The sequence below is a fragment of the Leptonychotes weddellii genome, chromosome 5 (assembly GCF_054177405.1).
Source record: "Leptonychotes weddellii isolate Sample4059 chromosome 5, ASM5417740v2, whole genome shotgun sequence".
In the NCBI taxonomy this organism is placed as follows: Eukaryota; Metazoa; Chordata; class Mammalia; order Carnivora; family Phocidae; genus Leptonychotes; species Leptonychotes weddellii.
In genome coordinates, this window is record NC_138373.1 from 42,044,571 (window position 1) to 42,065,931 (window position 21,361).

The 21,361-nt window shown below is 42.3% G+C and overlaps 1 protein-coding gene across 1 annotated transcript in view; it reads right to left on the minus strand.

Annotated features, from left to right (window-relative positions):
• Positions 1-19,949, minus strand: part of ITIH5 (inter-alpha-trypsin inhibitor heavy chain 5) — a 73,344-nt gene extending 53,395 nt beyond the window's left edge. Inside the window, exons 1-2 of the mRNA XM_081820557.1 lie at positions 19,779-19,949; positions 10,041-10,085 (exon numbers count right to left, since the gene is read on the minus strand). Of these exons, the coding sequence (XP_081676683.1) occupies positions 10,041-10,085; positions 19,779-19,868 (135 nt within the window). The 5' untranslated portion in view covers positions 19,869-19,949. The remainder of the gene's footprint in view (positions 1-10,040; positions 10,086-19,778) is intronic.
• Between the last annotated feature and the right edge of the window lie 1,412 nt (positions 19,950-21,361).

Sequence of the window (21,361 nt, forward strand, 5' to 3'; positions counted from 1 at the left end):
CACTCTGGAAAACAGTATGGAGGTTCCTCAAAAAGTTGAAAATAGAGCTACCATACAACCCAGCAATTGCACTACTGGGTATTACTCCAAGATACAAATGTAGGGATCTGAAGGGGTACGTGCACCCTGATGTTTATAGCAGCAATGTCCACAATAGCCAAACTATGGAAAGAGCCAAGATGTCCATTGATAGATGAATGGATAAAGAAGATGTATATATATATGATGGAATATTATGCAACCATCAAAAGGAATGAAATCTTGCCATTTGCAATGACATGGATGGAACTGGAGGGTATTATGCTGAGCAAAATAAGTCAATCAGAGAAAGACATGTGTCATATGATCTCACTGATATGAGGAATTCTTAATCTCAGGAAACAAACTGAGGGTTGCTGGAGTGGTGGGGGTGGGAGGGATGGGGTGGCTGGGTGATAGACATTGGGGAGGGTATGTGCTATGGTGAGCGCTGTGAATTGTGTAAGACTCTTTGAATCACAGACCTGTACCCCTGAAACAAATACTACATTATATGTTAAAAAAAAGAAGACGATAGTAGGAAGGGAAAAATGAAGGGTGGGGAAATCAGAGGGGGAGACGAACCATGAGAGACTATGGACTCTGACAAACAAACTGAGGGTTCTAGGGGTGGGGTGGGGGGATGGGTTAGCCTGCTGATGGGTATTAAAGAGGGCACGTATTGAATGGAGCACTGGGTGTTATACGCTAACAATGAATCATGGAATACTACATCAAAAACTAATGATGTAATGTATGGTGATTAACATAACATAATAAAAGAAAAGAAAAAAATAAAAATATATATATACCACAATTCAGGGCGTCTGGGTAGCTCAGTTGGTTAAGCATCTGACTCTTGATTTCTGCTCAGGTCATGATCTCAATCAGGTCTGTGGGATCAAGCCCTGCATATGGTTCTGTGCTGAACGTGGAGCCTGCCTGAGATTCTCTCTCTCCCTCTGCCCCTCCCCCCATTTGTGCATGTGCTAATGCTCTCTCTAAATTAAATAAATAAATCTTTAAAAATACACACACACAGACACACACACACCATATTTCAGTAAGGACAATGAGAATAAGGCTGGGGAAGGTGGTAATGGTAATGATCTTAAGAGCACAATAACCCCTTGGTTTTTTTTTAAATTAAAATTTGTATCTCCTCATCTTTCCAAAATGGAACCCTGAGATAAATTAAAGCATAAATTGAGATGCAGTGTTTTACTTTTACTTAGGGTTTCCCTGGAGATAGGTTTTCTTCCTAAATTATCCATGTTTCAACATATTCTTTTATCTCCAATATCCTTATATTCTTATAATGTGAATTTGTGAAGCATCTCAATACCACTGCGCACAACTCTAATTTCTATACATACATTGGGTAAAAAGGAGCCAATGCTTAAAAAAAGAAAGAGAAAAATCCCATGAACTCAGAAAATTCTAGTTATCATTTTCCACTTTATTTAAAATGGAAACCAGTTTTTTAAAAAATATCAAGTAACAGATGCACATGGTAAAACTTTCAAATTACACAGAAAAAAAAAGGAAACACAATGGTCTCCCTCCCACCCTAGATCTAAGTTCTGTTTCCCAGAAGCAATACTTAAATTAACAGTTTTTGGTATATCCTTCCATAAATCCATGCTGTATTGATTTGCTTTAATTTCACCTAATAATACAGTGTGTTCATCTTTCTGTATCTGTACATGTTCCAATTATCTCATGCTGCATAACAAACCACTCTAAAACTTAGTGGTTTAACAGTAGCAATCATGGCATTTTTCTCTTGTGGTTTCTGTGGTCAGGAATTCTAGAAAGGCTTGGCCGGGGAGAGGGAGCCAGTCAGAAGGTGGCTGGAGCTGGAAGAGTGAGCTCCTGAAGCGGCTCAGGGCTGACTGGCATCTCTCTATCTCATGTTGTCCCAGGGCCCCTCTACGTGGTCCTTCCACATGGTCAAGTTCAGGCTAACTCACAGCATGGACTACACACACATTAGTCCAACTGATGATGTGGAAGCCAGAGGCTTCATGAGTGCACATTTCCCAACATTGAGGTGGAAGCTATATCCCCTTTTATGCCCTAACATACTCTACCGGGCGAAAGAGTCGCAAAAGCACATTTGATTTCAAAGGCAGATCTCAATGGGAGGAGTGGAATATCAAAGGGCCACTATCTTTGAAAAAATGCAATCTGCCACCGTACAAACCAATCCCTCTCATTCTTCTTTTAATGGATGCACAGCACTTTCTTTTCATAGATGCACTATATTTTAATTAACAAGTCCTCTATCCCCCATCAACCCTTTATAATTATTTTTCCTGATCGTGTGAAACTTCCTTCAGATGTCCCAGCCTTCTGACTCGTCTACACCAGGCGTCAGCAAACTATAGCAGGCAGGCCCACAGGATTTTGTAAATAAAGTTTTATTGGAACAGAAATTCATTTATATCCATTCATCTGCATATTATCTGTGGCTACCTACTTTCATGTTACAGGGTAGAATGGTTGAGTTAGCTCTGTAATTGTGACAGACTACATAGTCTTGCAAAGCCTGAAGTACTTACTATCTACGCCTTTAAGTAAAAGTTTGCTGATCCCTGGTCTGCACTATTTAAAGAGATAAAACCCTGATATCAGTCATTTGCATACCTTTACTGAGTGGTGTGTTTTAGGAAGAAATCTCAAATTACATAGACCACAGGCATTTTTATTTGACTTGCACAGTCTTTTAAAATTTTTCATTTAGGGGGACAACATTTAAAAATTGGAAAGTTCACATCAAAATCCATAATGCCCATTTCTCTTGAAACAGATAGTGGGGCCAACTCTGGATGCACATTGCCACATGACCATAAGCTGCTGGAACTAATTAATGGTGGCTGATGCTCTAGATCAGACCCAAGTCCTATACGAACAGCTCCCCACGCCTACCAATCCCAACTATCTCACAGACCCTAAGGCTGAGAGTGAGCAGCCATTTCACTGTGTTTTTACTAGATTTTTCCTTATTCCAAGCTTATTCTGCTCATTCATGTCCTCTGTTCTACTAGATTAAAAGTGACCACCATCTCTACACCTATGTTCAGCACCACATTATTCACAGTAGCTAAAATGTGGAAGCAACCTGTGTCCATTGACAGATGGAGGGATAAACAAAATGTGGTTTATACATATAATGGAATATTAAAAAGGAAGGAAATTCTGACCCATGCTACAAGATGGATGAATTTTTTAAAAAGTCTTTTTAAAGATTTTTATTTATTTGACAGAGGGAAAGACAGCGAGAGAGGGAACACAAGCAGGGGGAGTGGGAGAGGGAGAAGCAGGCTTCCTGCCGAGCAGGGAGCCCGATGCGGGGCTCGATCCCAGGACCCCGGGATCATGTCCTGAGCTGAAGGCAGATGCTTAATGACTGAGCCACCCAGGTGCCCCTGGATGAATTTTTTTTTAAGATTTATTTATTTTAGAGAGAGAGGGCGTAAGCAGGGAGAGAGGCAGAGGGAGAGGGAGAGAGAGAATCTCAAGCAGACTCCAAGCTGAGTGTAGAGCCCAATGCGGGGCTCAGTCCCACAACCATGAGATCATGACCTGAGCTGAAACCAAGAGTCAGATGCTTAACTGACTGAACAACCCAGGTGCCCCAACATGGATGAATTTTGAAGACATTATGCTAAGTGAAATAAATCAGTCACCAAAGGACAAATACTGTATGGTTCCACTTGCATGAAATACCTAGAGTAATCAAATTCATTGAGACAGAAAGGAAAATGGTGGTTGCCAGGGGCTGGGAGTAGGGAGGAATGGGGAGTTAGTGTTTAATGGGTGACTGGAGATTGATGGTGGTGATGTTTGTATGACTGTGTGAATGTACTTAATACCACTGAACTGTACACTTTACAATGGCTTAAAAGGTAACTTTTGTGTTATATGTATTTTAATACAGTAATGAAAAAATTGAACAAAATTTTTTGATGACCACAAATTCTTTTTCTTGCCACTGAGAGGTGGAGTTGAATTCATTTAATCTTTGAATCTGGGCCACAGTGACCCACCGCTTACTTCTTTTACATAAAAGTAGAGTAATAATTGGGAAAAGAACTTAGTAAGTTCCCAACTTAGAGGAACACAGTACACAGCCCCAGCTGTAGACCATTCCAAGTGAAATCCAGCTCCTTCAGTAGGTAATCCTTGCCCAGCACTGTTCTGACAATAATATGAAATTTTCTTCACTTGGTACCCTTGAGACTGTTTGTAATGTCATGTTAATTTGTCCTTATTCATGAGATAATTCTAAATTATCATTTCATTAAACTTAAAATTCAAATGTGAAATTAGAAGACATCTGACAAAACACTAAGCTGAACCATTATGGTATTTTTTTTTTTTTTGGCCTCAAATTAAGATTATGGATATGGTAGACATTTTCCACAGTACTACATCAAAAATAGGACACAGTTTATGGGCCCAAGAGACAGATTGAGAAAAGTTTCAAGAAACTATTTTAGTTTTATTGCTTCTGCCCAGTTACTATTTTCCCACAGGAGACCCCACTGTTACTTATGCCTCGTGGCCCTTGCCCTACCGGACAGCACCCTCAGCCTACAATCTACTAAAGCCACTTATGCGCATTATCCACCCCACCCCCAAGCTGCTCATCCCTTCCCCTGTCCCTATGAGACCATACACAGAACAGGGACCATGACTTCTTCCCTTTTTTTATTTATTTATTTTTTACCCATAGCTGTCAGCATAGAGTAAAACTCAAGAACATTAATGGAATTGAATTTTTGAACCTTGAACAATGAAAGAAAAACACACATCCCCCCCAAAAGAAATGGTAATTAACTTGAATTTATTAACCACTCCTCTAGATTAAATTCCATGAAGGACTGAGAAGAACCACTACACATGGATCCTTCTCTCAAGGCACCTATGATCACATTGGGAAGAAAGGGCAAAACATAGAAAGCAACATAGGAAGATATATAGAGATGTACATATTCACTCATTGCCTGAAGACCTTCCAGAATTCATAAGAAAGAGAAATCAGTGAGGTCTGTAAAAGTAAGAAAAGGTTTTAAAATAAATGTAGAATTTGTATGTGGTGAAGAAGAACAAAAAGAACATTCTAAAAACACAAAAGGCATAGAAGCAGGAATGAGCCTTAGCACATTCCTGGAACAAAGAATCGAGCAGTTTAATTAGAAAGGGGGTGCGTTGTGAGAACACTGGACGGGTACACAAGACTGTCAGGAAACCGACATGCCCAAAGCCAAGGACAGAACTTGGAATGGCAGAGGTTCGTGAAAATTTGTCATTAAAGGAAGGATATAAAATAGTTGCTTCAGTTTTTCCCAATGCACGGTTCTTAAAAATCCAACATGCTTTCCATATTTATAGTTAACTCATTATTTCATTTGGGGATGTCAACTGGAAAATCGGAGGCAAAGTCAAGTCTTCCTGTGACAAAACAGCTTCTTCATTATTTTTCCTACAAAGGCTAAACAGATGGAAAAGCAGTTTGAAGCAGGGAGTGTCTTAATTAGCTGCTCAAGGGACCAAAGCCTTCTGTGTGACTCATGTGAGTCACTTAAAATCAAGCCACCCAGAGGATGTCCTGAATTACCCAAGATGCCATCTGGAAATTAACTGAGCAATGTTTGGTCAGAACCAGGACTCTTCCCAGAAGATTAACCTTTTGTTGTTTTATTCTGGTCTAACGGTTCCCTAGTGACCATTAGAAGAAATACTTTTGGAGATGGTAGAGAACCACAGAAATCACGTAACTCAGCATCCCCTCACTTTATAAAGAAGAAGGTTGGCACTGGGCACTTGGTGGACTCTGGGTCCAGAGACCTTCATGGCACCTTCATGTCTCTCCTTTTTGAGAAAAACAACCAGCCCATGTTGCTGTTACATGAAGCAGAAGACTTTTAGACAAGGCACCTCCCTGGGGACTGTATTTGCCACCTGGGTGACACAGTTTTACGTCTCTATAGACAGAGGGTGGCATCAGCTCTGAATTGCCTGTTTGTGGTAATACATTCTACTGAGCAACGTTTCATTACGATTAGAGGAGAGGAAACATAAAATGCAATTATCACTTCTATGTTAAGAAAAAAACCCTATTCTATGTTATACGAAAACAATGAATTGTGGATCACTACATCAAAATCTAATGATGTATTGTATGGTGACTAACATAATAAAATAAAATTTAAAAAAAAAGAAAAGATTGTAAAACTAAACAAAACAAAACAAAACAAAAAACCCTACTCTATACACCTCCTAACAAAAAATAAACCACAATGGCTAGAGTCGGGACAAAGGAGACAGACACATATGTAACTAGCCCTCAGTGAGGTAACAACGCTCAGCACCATGCTGGTTGACTATATTTTCTATGTTCTTGATGCTCTGGCATTTGGGGCCTTGCTCCTGGAGAGACTGTCCCTCCCAGGGCAAGCTAATTCCTAGAGACAGCAAACTACTCCTGCATGAGCCCACCTTTGACACACAACCCACCCGTCCAGAGCCCACACTCCCAGCCACCTCCTTTGTCAAGCTCTCATACACCAAGCCAAGATTCCCCTTTCCCCAAGTCACCCCAGGGCCAGATCCCAGACAACCAGAGACCAGCACGGGGCCTCCTGTTCCTAGGGACCTGTGAGTATAAACTCCTTTCTTCGTGATGATCAGTTCCAGGTCTCCAGGTCTCACCATATCTGCTTATAACAAACCCCAGGTACAAATTTTAGACTACCTGCTATGAAGAAGATGCCAAGACATGCTCCTGCCACTGAGAGGTTAAATGATGACAGTGAAAATCAGGCCACTATTTGTTAAGGACCATGGATACTCAGATACAAAGATACCCCCTGATTTTTAAAATACAAATTTTCTTTGCGTATGTGTTTGCCAGAGAGTGTCATAAAAAGGGTATCTAATTAATTCAAAAGAAAATCAGGCAAATCCCTGTGGTTCATGAGCTGGCAGTGATATGAAAGGAACAGCTATTGCCGTCCACATTCTATTCATTACTTAGAGAACATCCAGAGACCTTCAAATTAGCATGGCCAACTAGAGCATAAACTATAAGGAGACTCACAGGATAAACTGAGGCTGCAGAGGCTGACCACAGTCAGATCACACAGGGCCTTAGGTGTCCTTGCAGTTTATCCTATAGGTAACGTGAAGTCACCACAGACATTTGCAAAAGAGAATGATGCATCAGGTCTACTGCTGGGAAGAGCATTCCGGTACCCATTGGATGTACTAAAGTTCATGGTAAAAAGGCATAATGCGTGTTAAAGTAAGACTTTTAAAATTCTTAGAGATTTCTAGGAAAATCTCAGTGATTATATAAATATTGAAAGTCTAAGGGTCAAGAAAATCTTTGAAACCAAAAATGAAAACTCAAAGGCTATAAAGAAAAGATAAACTTATTTATTACTAAGGCACTTAAAACTTCTACATGGAAAACATACCATAAACAAAGTTAATCGACAAATGACACATTTGAGGGGGGAATTCTTCCAATTTGGAAGACAGAGATCTCTATTACTATTACAAAGATCTCTAACATACAGACCACTGGGGGATAAAAGACACAATAGAAAGATGGGTACAGGACACACACATGCGCACGCGTGCACACACACACACATACAATTCACAGAAGAACCACTCTAAATGGCCAATAAATGTATGGGGAAAAAAGTCTAAATTCATAAGTAGTCAGGCAAATGCTAGTTAAAGGAACAATGAGATAGGACTTTATATCTAAGAGACTGACAAGCCAAAAAGAGTGATTATATGTTTGCTGGCAGAAATGTGCATATTTACCATCGCTCATAGAAATGGAATTAATACAGATAGTATTAAGAGCAATAGTATTCAAAAGCAGTCTGACATCTATCAAAATGTAAAACGTCCATGCACTTTGATCCAGCAATCTTTCTATTGAAAATCTAGGCCATAGACTAAAAAACACCCACATAACAGAATGATCAGAAAAATTTTTTTGCAGCATTTTTTACAGAGGCCAAAAAACTGGAGACAAGTTGAAAGCTCATCCAATTTATTAAGCACAATGCTTAATAAATTACGGTGTGCCAACAACGTGGAATTTTTTTCACCATCTAAAAGAATGGATACACAGTTAGGCCAAATGACATACTGTTGATTGAAAATAATAAGAAATGGGAAAAGAGACCAGTATTTGACAAGGCAGTGCATGTGTAAAGAGTGCACACAGAAGCCAGATGTGGGGCTCAAATCCTGGTTCTGTCACCTCTTCCCAAACATGTAGTCTTGGGTGAGTTAGTCAATCCCTCTGAGCCTCTGCTTTCTCCTCTGTAACGCCCCAAAGAATTGTACAACGTGACACACTTAGAATAATGCCAGGCCCACAGCAAGCGCTCAGCCAGCCTTAGCTGTCATTATATGATCCCCCTGTTTGAAAGCGAGGATCAGTAATCTCATATATGCAAATGTCTCTGTTTCCGCCATCTTCTTGCGGCGTGTTCTTTTTCTCAGTGGTACCTGTCATCTCCTCCGTTACTAATACACTTATCATTTGTTTATTCACTTTGTCTTCTTTGCCTATCTCTGCCCCACTTTAAAATTCAAGGTCTATGAAAGACAGGGTCTTTGGTCTGTCTTGTTCATTGCTGTATTCCCAATGCCTATGATGCAGGGTAAATAGTAAGCATTCAAAAAAAGAAAGATCAGCTGGAATAGATGCATGCATGAGTGAATGAATATGTGTACAGGTCTTGCCGGGAGACTATTCTCCAGGAGCCCCTGGTATTTCTGCACATTTTTCGAGCAGAGGCACTAGCTCCCTTTGTTCTGAATTGTCTTTTCAAGGATGTTTGGATGGTGAACAGCTCTGGAAGAGTGAGGTGGGATCTCCCTCCACAGCAAAGGGGAAGCTGGTTTAATATCTAGAATAATAAAGAGAACGTGCCCGTCCAGGGACAAAGATCAAGCAGGCTTGGTCCTCATAAGAGTCAGGTTCCCTCCGCGCAGAGCTCCTCTCCTGTGTCGGTGTCTCCAGCGCCCTCCGTATGACCATATGGGAACAGGATGGGGCCCAGGAATGGTACAAACACTGACACTCTGGCACTGCTATTCTGTGAGCAATAATCGTCCTCTGTCTCTGACCCAGGAGTCTCCTGCATTCTGCTGGCATGCATGCAATGGCAACAAACCCACAATCCTTGGCTTGCAAGCTGGGGAAAATCCAGACTCTTCACAATTCTTGACATGTTTATGTTTGTCTACGTCTGTCTACGACTATGTGAATGTGGAGAAAAACGTGAAAGAATGATTATGAGGTTAACAAACTTGGGAGGATCAGGAGAAGGAAGGGGGAGGGGGAAGCCGAGCAGGAAATAACAAGAACACAACATCCCAGCCCGACAAAGATGGTAATGATCGTGCCATGGGTCATGCTGAAGCTAGAACTGACTCAGACACCGCCCCGGTGTAGAGAGGCCCTGGAGGGACGCCTACCTCCTAAAGAACTGCTGCCGAATCCATATCTCAGAATGGAGATTGGTTCAAATAAGCTCTTCAAGTTCCTGAACACTTGCCCAAATTCCAATCCGATAGCCTCCAACATGCACCGAGAGCCTCGCTCAACTCCATTCCATGAAGCTGTAAGCTACCAATGTGAATTCTTTGCTTGCTTTAGTTGTTTACTTCACTACAAGGCCTTTATTTCTTGTGTAAGAATGCCATAAAAAGTACAGGTTAGTTTAAGTTTTTTATTTTTTTGAAATGCTTTGGAACTCCATCCTTTGTCCTTAGAGCCCTACGGAAATAATCAGGTCTCTTTCCAGACAGAAAAGTCCACTTCAAGAAAGCCTTATAAAAGCTACACTGTTTAATGTCAGCATTCTTCCGCAAGCAACTTTACAAGCTTTGGAGGAGCTGCAAGCCAAGCTAGGGCCTGATTCAAAATACACAGAGTAGCGAGGGAACAGATGTTGAAGATGCCCCCGGAACATACATACCAGCCTTTGCAACAGTCGGGCTTGCCTTGGCAACCTGCGTCCAACCTATAAGAAGAAAAGAGTCATGAAATATGATTGTGAGGTCATTCTGAAATGCATTACATGAGGGGGGTTAAAATCTATTCAAATTCACAGAAGAGACGGTCCATCCTGAAAAGTAGATTGGACCTTCGATGAAGGAGCTGCTGGGCCAGAGCGAGAACCCACCCCCTCAGCCCGGGTTGACTGCTTCAGCCGTGATGGCATTACCTCATCACCTGCGTGTTCTTCTGTCTGTTAGAGGAGTATGAAATGACAAGAGCAAAGAATTCATCAGAATATCCGCACTCCATTTTATCCTATTTCTGGCTTCAAAAGAAGCTCTTTGCTATTGTGTCTATTACAATGAGTAAATGTATTCAGTTCTTCTCTGAGGGGCTCAACTATTCAACTCAAAACTTTAGGAAACTGCAAGCAAAACTGAACTTATCTTGAATTTTCTCACTGTGTTTTTTCTGGTTATTTAACCATACTTTCCCACACGGGGAGGAGGGGCATGGGAAGGTGATAAAAATCCTCATTTAAAGAAAACTTGTATTATGGGAGGATGGGTTAGCCTGGTGATGGGTATTAAAGAGGGCACGTTCTGCATGGAGCACTGGGTGTTATATGCAAACAATGAATCATGGAACACTGCATCAAAAACTAATGATGTAATGTATGGTGATTAACATAACAATAAAAAAATTAAAAAAAAAGAAAACTTGTATTAATTAATCAGCCACTCTGGACTAATTTAAAAGTCCTAGCTGGTTGTTGAACAGTTTCATGGCAAATCACTGTTCAAATAAAGTGTTAACTACTATTGCTGTGAGTAATGAATCATCCTTTCTGGAGGGCAATTTGATAATGTTGATTGAAAACTTGAAAAATATGCTTGGACTTTAGGCGTATCTTTTTTTTTTAACAGCGCAAGGATGTGTAACTTAAAAACAATACAATTCATTCACTTAAAGTGCACAAGTCAATGTTTTTTAGCATATTCACAGAGTTGTGCACCCATCACCACCGTCAATTTAGAACATTTTTATTATGTCAAAAAGAAACCATGCACCCCTTACCTGTCACCTCCCAACCAATAATCTACTTTGTCCCTCGGGATTTGCCCATTCTGGACATTTCAAAGGAATGGAATCATACAATATATAGTCTTTTATGACTGGCTTTTTTCACTTAACATAACCTTTTCAAGGTCATCCCTGTTGTAGCATTTATCAATACTTCATTCCTTTTCATGTCTAAGTAATATTCCATTGTATGGATATGACACATTTTGTTTATCCATTCACCAGGTGACATTCAGGTTTTTTCCAGTTTTGGGCTATTACGAATAATGTGAAACTTTTATAAACATTCACATGCAAGTCTTTGTGTTGGACGTAAATATCCAGGAGTAGAATGCCCAGGTCATACGGTAAATTTAAGTTTCACTTTTTAAGAAATTGCCAAACTGTTTTCCAAAGTGGCTGCAACATTTTTCCATTCCCATCAGTATGCATATCTTTTAATTTAGAAATTCTACTTACAGAAAAGTACCATAAGAGGAAAAAAAATAAGAAAAAATTTTGCAACTTTTAAAACAATTGTTAATAATTAGAAATAGCCTAAAATATCTTTAAAAAAAGGTCTGGTTCAGTATATTATTCAGTATATTTAGTATATTATGGTACATAGATTAATTACATGGCTATAGAAAATAATGATGTGTGGGGTGCCTGGGTGGCTCAGTCATTAAGCGTCTGTCTTCGGCTCAGGTCATGATCCCAGGTCCTGGGATCGAGCCCCGCATTGGGCTCCCTGCTTGGCAGGAAGCCTGCTTTTCCCTCTCCCACTCCCCCTGCTTGTGTTCCCTCTCTCGCTGTGTCTCTCTCTGTCAAATAAATAAATAAAATCTTAAAAAAAAATAAAACAATTGTTAATAATTAGAAATAGCCTAAAATATCTTTAAAAAAAGGTCTGGTTCAGTATATTATTCAGTATATTCAGCATATTATGATACATGGATTAATTACATGGCTATAGAAAATAATGATGTGTGCGGTGCCTGGGTGGCTCAGTCAGTTAAGCGGCTCTTGGTTTTGGCTCAGGTCATGATTTCATGGTCATGACATCGAGCCCCACATCAGGCTCCTCGCTCAGCCCAGAGTCTGCTTGGGATTCTCTCTCCCTCACCCTCTGCCCCTCCTGCTCGAGCTCTCTCTCTCTCAAATAAATAATCTTTTTAAAAAAGAAAAGAATGGCGTGTATCTATATTTACTGGCATCAATAAATGTTCACTTTACTGGACTTCAGTGCTGTCCACCAAACATTTCTCTGGCTGTCTGCCAGAAGGGTTGCATTTTCTGGGACCATTGCGAAGGCAGGGGGCCATGCAACTAGCTCCAGCCAGTAACTTAGGGATGTAAGTAGCATTCGTCACTTCCGGGTCAAGTGATTTAATTACAGACGTACGATCCTACAGAACTGCTTTTGCTTTCTGGCACAGTAATTAGCAATGTTTGAACTGGTAGCTGCTCATCAAGCCCGACTTCCCAAGTGACCACCACCAATCCGCGATGGACAGGTTGTGTAAGCAAGACATAAATGTGTGGTATTTAAGACACTGAGATTTTGAAGACATTGTTACCACAGGATAACCTAGCCTATCCTGATTAATATATCCATGACACATTTTAAGTGACTAAATCTGGTAATAAAACATTATAGAAGGGAAAAATGAAGGGGGGGAAATCAGAGGGGGAGATGAACCATGAGAGACTATGGACTCTGAGAAACAAACGGAGGGTTCTAGAGGGGAGGGGGGTGGGGGGATGGGTTAGCCCAGTGATGGGTATTAAAGAGGGCACGTATTGAATGGAGCACTAGGTGTTACACGAAAACAGTGGATCATGGAACACTACATCAAAAACTAATGATGTAATGTATGGTGACTAACATAACATAATAAAATAAAATTTAAAAAAATTGTATTTAACATGATCTAATTTTCATAAGTGTAAATGTTTCTATGTGTAGAATGTGCAGCACAGCGCTAAGGGCTGCTACCTTTGGGTGGTTGAATTATTTTTCTTTAAACTTTCCTGTATTATCTCAGTTTTTCACAAATTAACATGCTTTACTTCCATAACAGAAAAAAAATAAAGATATTTCTGTTTGGTAAACTAAAGTCATAACAGTAATGTTTTAATCCCTATCCTCCTTTGATCTCCCCTGAAAAAAAAATATAGATACTATTGTAAATTATCATTATAAGCCATTACAGAGCCTCTTATTCTATAGAACACGGAACAGGAGAAACAGTACAGGATTTAGGTTGACACCCACCACCCTGAGTCCAAATGAGAACCAAACAATTAGTAGGATGATACTGGTTTCTCTCTCTAAAATGAGGTTTTATATCTGAGACACTGTCCACGGAAAGCCAGAATAAGCATTCTGGGCAAGGTCTTCACCAGCTCTGCAGGTTCGTGTCAGGTCTTTCTCTTCCTCAAATTGTGGAATAGGCTGGGGACCGCTTAACATCTCAATGGTCAGAAGGAAAGCCCAACCTCTCTCAGGTATTATAATCTGTGATTGATCTCAAGTATTTTCTTTGAAGTTTCGTCCTCTGTAAAATAGGTTTTCCAAGAAAATAAACAAGCTTTCAGGAGAACAAGAGAAGTTTGTTTTTCATTTTTGAGATGACTATCTGATGTCTCAGGGGATCACTATGGCAACGCTTCAGTCCAAGTTTAAAGGAGATTGAACCAGAATCAAAGCTTCCCGGTGGAGACAGACTCCTGGTGCCAGTGAGGATTGGAACTGGAAACAACACCAATGTCGTCATCGTTGTTTTTAGTTAGGGATTCCTGATCCCTTTTATGGTTCGAGTGTTTCCCAAAGCCTCATAAGAATTTGGGAGTGGGGTTTCAGGACAGATATGTAACTGACTCCAGCTCACTGTCAAGGGTGCCATGAGTAGTGATCTCAAGAGCTTGGAGTTCCAAATCATAGACTTAGGAGATGGCCCAAATAAGATTCTTTATTCTTCCTGAGCTGGGCTTATTCACCATTGGAACAGAAGATGTCCAGGCCACAATATTTATTGAGAAACATAAGCCAGGATCCTTGCCATCAAGGACCATACTATATAACTTGAAAGAAAGAAAAGTACTCATGAAAGCTTAATAGAGAGGGTGGTTTTTGTAAGTTACAAAGGAAATGGAAAAAAGTAGAGTTTGCTATGCCCCTGAGTGACCATGAGAGGCTCTACGCTAGAGGTGTGGTTGAACCAGTCATGCAGGCATTTGCTGGAGTGGGACGAAAGGGCAGGAAAAACTGATGGAGCATCAGGTTCAATACAGGAACTATGCTGAGAAATAGCTTCAGAGACCTACCACCGCCTCTCAAACTCGTATGGACCAAGCAGCACTCACTACCAGGAGTGAGAGGGTTAGTGAAGATTTCCTTTGCACAAAAAGTGTAGCAATAACACTGTCGGGGCTGTGGAGTCTAGAATCCCCCATCTACGTTATCATTTAGTCCACCTATAGGTAAAAGATAACAGGCATTGCGTAAATATTCATAATTTGAGTAATATGGACTGTATTTTCCCCCCAGATTTATCACAGTGTTGGATCAGTATTAGAAGAAAGAGAAATACCCTTAGAGCTTTCCAAAAGGTCCATAAATGGGAAAGAGCATGGGAAGAGAGGAAAACAGCGAAACCTAATTCTAACCTGGGTGAAAGATACTCAGAATATGCAGAACACAGACATTCCCTTTTGGCATGGATGCTGTAACGACCCAGGTTGACTGAACAGAAATGTCTGGGTTCCGTAACAGATCCAAGGGATGCTGCATTTGGGCCAACCTCAGCCACACCCTCATCAAGGGACAGAAGGGGAGAGTTCCTACAGGGCTCTGTACTAGGAACCTACTTATCATTTGGCCCCTGTCCACTGAGGGTGTTCTGATCCTGAAACCAAGAGCCAGGAACTCAGGAGTCTGGGCCTCAGAGATGTGCTAGAGGTGTGCTAGAGGGCCTGACACAAAACCTATGGCCACAGGTTGGAAAAGCACTAGAGTCGCAGTCCATCACCTGGGCTGAGAACAATTCATCTGGGAAGATTCCTTCCTGTTTGGGTAATGACATGCTTCGCACAAAAGTTTTATTCCTTCAGAGTAATGTTGCTGCAGGATGTTCAGCTAGTCATAGCTGAACATCCTGCGTTTGCAATTCAGGGGCACCCATAATCTCAGCCATGGAAGAAGAAGAAACTTCACTTTTGGGCTACAATTCCAAACAATTTCCAGGTAGTTTAAAAAAAAAAAAAAGGCAACTGGCCTTAGGCAAGTCACTGTTTCTTTTCTTCACCTGTGAAAAACAAGGGAAATGGACTTTGCCTCTAGGAAAATGAGGAGATTCAGGAATCCCGCCCCCCCCCCTCCGAAATGCTTAGGTCTCCTTCCCATGGCCCCATCTTCCTAAATGGAGCCAGCCAGCTGGTCGTTAGCTACAGGGAGATAGCCGGGGTCTCCGACCGAAACCCTGACAATACCGGAGGCAAGACTGCTTTCGATGAGCATCCGAGGTGTGGGGGAGATTGCTGGGTAGGAAAATGAAGTCAAATACAATTCATGGATCCGGTTCTCAATACTTCCCTCTCCTCCCTCCCCCTTCCACTCAATGAAACAAGAGACAGCTGGTTTGGGAGTGAGTAAATCTCTGAACCCTCTCCCACGATATCCTTCTTCCCATTCATTTGAGGACTCCTTTTTAACAAACACACCCATGCCTCTAAAGGAGACAGTCCGGAGTGGTTTGGAGTTCACAAAATCTTTTAGTAACTTTACTTTTTAAAGAGTTAAGAACAAAAACAAAAACAAAAAATTGTCTTGATTCTTAATTTGTGTTTCCAAATGCAGAGGTTTGGTTCTGAGCGGCAGATTATAAAAAACGAAAACTCCAGAAATTCTCAATTCAGGGAATCAGAAATGTATCCCCACAATCGATGTGGTACCACAAGCATATACTGAACACTATCCATATGCCAGAAGTCGCAAATAAAAGTGACATTGAAACAAATTCTATTACGTTATAAATATGAAAGTGGCTTGGTCTTTGGAGGAGTCCGTAAAGCCCAGCCTTGGCATTCAGCACACCTGGGTTCTAATCCAGGCTCTGCACGTGTCACAGGGTCTGTCACTTCCCCTAGGGGGAATTCTGTGGTTCTCCTGGAAAGTAAGCACACTAAGACTTTCCTTGCAATGGTAGTCAGAGATTTAACCAGGCGGTCCATAAACAATAAAAATAGCTAATATTACTTTGGTGCTTACTGAATGCATGTACTCTGTGTGAATTAACCCACTTACTCTTCACAGCAACTGTAAGAGAAGAAGTGGGTTTATTATTATTATTTAGAAGCTAATAAAATGTAAGCTTCAGGATCCCTCACTTGCACAGTCCCTCAACAGTGGCTGATGTCTGTGGTGTTTGTCAGCCTTTAAAAAGGTGGCATTTGTTGTGAACTGTTTATCACCTTAAACAAATGTTCACTTTAGCACCTAATTTTTGTGGTCATAATTTGATACTCTTTTTCTTCAAGAGGGCCCTGCCAATTACATAAACTTGACTTGCCTCTAAAAACCTAGATCCACTCTTGCCAATGAGAGTAACAGTTCTATCTTGCAGATGATGAAACTGAGACCCAGAGAGGTTAAGTTACTTGCCCAGCTACACACAGCCAGTTAGTGCTGGGATGCAGATTTGAACCTAGACAGTCTGGCTCCACTTGGAGTGCTCTTCACCATATCCTTTATTGCTTCTTATTATTTTTACATAGAGCCACTAGCAAACTCTGTGGGACATTAGGAACACTCAATAATTAGTGGCTATTGTTATTTTGTAAATTAGAAACTGCTTTTATAGTAATAGGAATACAGCCCTATCCTGATTTAAGGAAACAATATCAATTTGAAATTTAGGAAACAGATAAATCTGTAACAGGCTGATTTTATACAAGAGACTTCCTTTTTAATATTAATTTCCTGAAAGATTCTTTTAAAGTAATAATACTCTACATGTGGTTGGTGGATCATCTGTATCAGAATCACCTGGGCCCCACCCCAAACCTAATGAATCTTAACTGAAGGGAGTGGGGTGGGGGCTGAGGAGTCTGCATTTTTTTTAAGATTTTATTTATTTATCTGACAGAGGGAGAGAGCACAAGGCAGGCAGAGAGGGAGAAGCAGGCTTCCCGCTGAGCAGGGAGCCCGATGCGGGCTCGATCCCAGGACCCTGGGATCATAACCCAAGCTGAAGGCAGACGCTTAACTTACTGAGCCACCCAGGGCTCCGAGTCTGCATATTTGATGAGCGCCCTGAGTGTCCTTTTGCATACCAAAGTTTGAAGACCACTGCTGAGAGCAGTCCCTTCCTCTGGGTAATATTTACAAATGGGGTGGAGGGCCAGAGGTGATGAAGGAACTTGAATTTAAGGTGTTATTAGTAATATTGCCAATTGAAGGTAAGCAACAAATAACAATTGCAATGCAAGCTAATAGGCATGTTCTTGGACATTAAAATTTACATAAAATTGACATACGCATTTACATTTATAAATTAAGTTTACATATAATTTTGAAGACCAAAATTATGGAGAATAAGCACTAACTCCATTGCTAGGTACTGTTTGAAGTTTAAATCTTCAAGATCCTTTTAATTAAGTAATTTCACCATCCCCATTCTAGAGATGAGTGAACAGAGACCCACAGATAATAAGTAACTCTCCAGGGAGTGCAGGGCCACGATTTGGACCCAGGAAGTCTGGTTCTGGAGCCTGTGTTCTTAAATCCTACATCACACACACACACACACACACACACACACGTTGTTACTTTTTTTTTTAATAGAGATAAAAAGGTAAAATTTGCAAATTTTCATAGAATTTCGTATCTTGGGAATTTCTGTCTGAGTCATTTTCAAGATGCATAAGTAGTGCTGTGGTTTGAAGGCAGCATGAAATCCCTAAAATGGGCCAAATGCATGTTATTCTATGCAGGAAAAGTTTAGTGTTAAGCCTACTTGCACTGGCAGATGTTGGAGCTTTAATCCCTCCTCCTAGCTCATAAACAGAATCCTTGTTTTGGTTCCTCCCACACTTTCCTCCCTCCGCCCCCCCCAAAACTTTCAAGCTCTTTACCCCAAATTCCTTCCCTCTGCGCTTCAGCAGCCCAAGCCTGATGGCAAGAGCTAACAGTAAGTGTGGACACTGTACCAAGCACTTTAGGAGTATTAACTCTTCAATCCTTAATACCCTATTATTTCCCACAGTTTACAGAATTGGAAATTGAAGCAACCAGTAACTTGCCCAGCATCCCAGAGCTGGACAGAACCAGGAATCAAACCCCGGCCGCCTGACACCAAGCCCATGCCCTTAGCCACTGACGAACACATCTAGCATTTATTGAGCGCCCACTGTATACCAGGTCCTTGACACAAACTAGCAGCTGGCTCCTTAAAGTATGCTCAAAAGGAGCTGTATTCCCTGCCATGACCAACCAGAAAGGAAGGTGAAGAGAAATTAAATAGCCTGTCTGGGCCACACAACTGTAAAGGGTAAAGTAAAGACTAGTCTTTCTTTCTGGATCCAAAGCGGGCACTTTCCCCCCTCCACCTCTCAGCCTCCTGGACTCTGTCCTGGTTATTCCTCCTGACGACCCTATAAGAGAAGTACCATTTCTTTCATTGTGCAGAAAGCACATCCACGGGCAGAGTCAACAAGAGAGTAACTGTCTTCCAGATCTGCTCTTCAGAGCAAGCTGCTAGAAAAGTATGTCTACTGATCTCGTTCCCATCCTGTGAAACATGCTTTAAGCTAAACAATTTTAAAATAATTTAAATGATACATGTGGAAACAGCACCAGGAGATGTAGATAAGCACTGCCTACTTTAATTGGGACACAGCCATTTCCCCCATAAGGTCTTTACATTGATATTTTTGTCAATTCGTTTTATATTTTTCAAAAAGCTTTTCTGTTCCTCAGACATGGCAATGAGATTTCATACTTGCAAGTTTTTATCCACCTGTGAGGTTGAGCCTTTCAAAACAAACTCTGGCAGATGCACGGAATATTAACTCCAGTAAGTGAGCCCTCGGTTTTTGGTCCTCCCCGACCATCAGGCCACCTTTGAACTGCTAACCCATTGATAAGAACCTGATGGGAAAGTCGAGTTCCCCTGATTTTCAGATGGGGAAAGTGGAGCAGAGTTTGCAAGTTCTAGATTGTGCTTTTTTCTCTGAACAGCTAGGAACAACAGTAACAACACACCACCCCATACTTGCATCTTAAAGAAGAAACTTTGTAATTGGCTTGGGGCTCTCTCTCTCTCTCTCAAAACTGAACACCCTCAACAACAGGAGCCAATATTTGGTTCTGCAGAGCTTTCAAGTCCCAGACACAATTCTGCAGGAAAGTTCATCATCCAAACTCTCGCCAAGAGTGACCAACAGATGGAGAAGCTTGCGAGCAGAAGATTGGGGATCGGAGAGGAGAAGGGGGGACGATGTGACAGGAGGTGGGGGTGATCCCTCCCTTCCCTGCGTCCAGGAGCCATTCAAGGGAGTCTGTCCAACAGCCACGCGCCGGAAGAATGCGGCGGGAAGGGATGGCAGCCTGCGCCCCGGGCCATCTGTAGGTCCTCCCAAATCTACTTACTTGTTCCGAAGTGTCATCCCGGGTTCTCGCGTCTTCCAGAGACCCCGCGCAGAGCGGCAGCCCCAAACACAGCCCTAGCAGCAGGAGCATGGCGGGGGCGAGAGCGCGTTGGTGGCACTGGGACGAGGCGGGCCGCGCGCAGGGGACAGCTCCGGGGCGCCGAGGCTGCAGACGTGCTCCGCCCCCCTCCGGGCCCCGCCCCCGCGCGCCCCGCCCCCGGCCCGCCCCGCGTCCACCCGGGGCCCAGTTGAGGCCCTCCTGCCCCAGGGAGGGGCCCCGCAGGCCAGCCTCACCGCGAGCCCAGCTCGCCCCCGGGGCTCCTCTGCGGCCCGCCCTTCAGCTCCGCCCTCCTCGCCCCATTTCCCTCAGTCGCCTTCTGCCGCCACCTTCAGGGCTTGGGACACCTGCCACCCGACCCCCAAATCTTTCTCTCCTGCAAGGTGTGAAATGCTTCTTCCCGGACTAGCTTAAGTTCCTGTGGCAGGAGGATACGGGAGTAGCCCACCACCCACCCCCTCACCTGCTCTATATACCACTCCCCCACCTGCTGTGTATACCACCACATCCCCTCACCTGCTATAAATACTACCCCTTGCCTGCTGTATATACCAATACCCCCCATCTGTTCTATATACAACTCCCAACCCGCTATATATACCCCCTGCCCTCACCTGCTGTATATACCACCCCCCAACTGTTCTATATACCACTCCACCTGCTGTGTATGCCACCCCCTGCCCTCACCTGCTGTATATACCACCCCCCAACTGTTCTATATACCACTCCACCTGCTGTGTATGCCACTCCCCACCTGCCAGCCTAAAGCCAACATGAGACCTTCTTACTTCTGCCCAGGGAGCAGCACATGCTTCTTGGCATCCTGCACTGAAGCTTAGAAGCCAAATCAAGGGATGCTAATTAGTAGTTTAATGCAGAAAGTACCAGCAAAGTTGTCCCCTTTTATGCAGTTCTGGCTTAAGGGGGCAGAAAAGGAGAGGCTAGAATGGAACTGCTTGGCGTATTTCTAAGTGAATATCACTGTGTGTGTTAGTTACAAACTATTGGTGGTGATTTCTGTTCTGCCATAAGAATTATTATCTGCCAACTCTCCACACGCGGGCTTTCCCACCTTGTGTCATTTTTTATCTGCTAGACACACAGTGTAGCTAGAGCCACTTGTTTATTTCAACTTTCAAAAGCCAGTCGCTTTGTCAAAGATGTTTTCTCTGTCTCTATAAAAACTGCATCTAAATCCATGAGCTGAATGATAGTGAGAGACTGTCAACAACCTTGATGGCCAAGAACAGGGAAGTGGCTAACTCAAATGATGGAACACCCATCCTCTGGAATATTAGGCAGCCGTTAGATAAGAATCACAAGGTCAGGGCGCCTGGGTGGCTCAGTTGGTTAAGCGACTGCCTTCGGCTCAGGTCATGATCCTGGAGTCCCTGGATCGAGTCCCGCATCAGGCTCCCTGCTCGGCGGGGAGTCTGCTTCTCCCTCTGACCCTCCCCCCTCTCATGTGCTCTCTTTCTCTCGTTCTCTCTGTCTCAAATAAATAAATAAATAAAAATCTTAAAAAA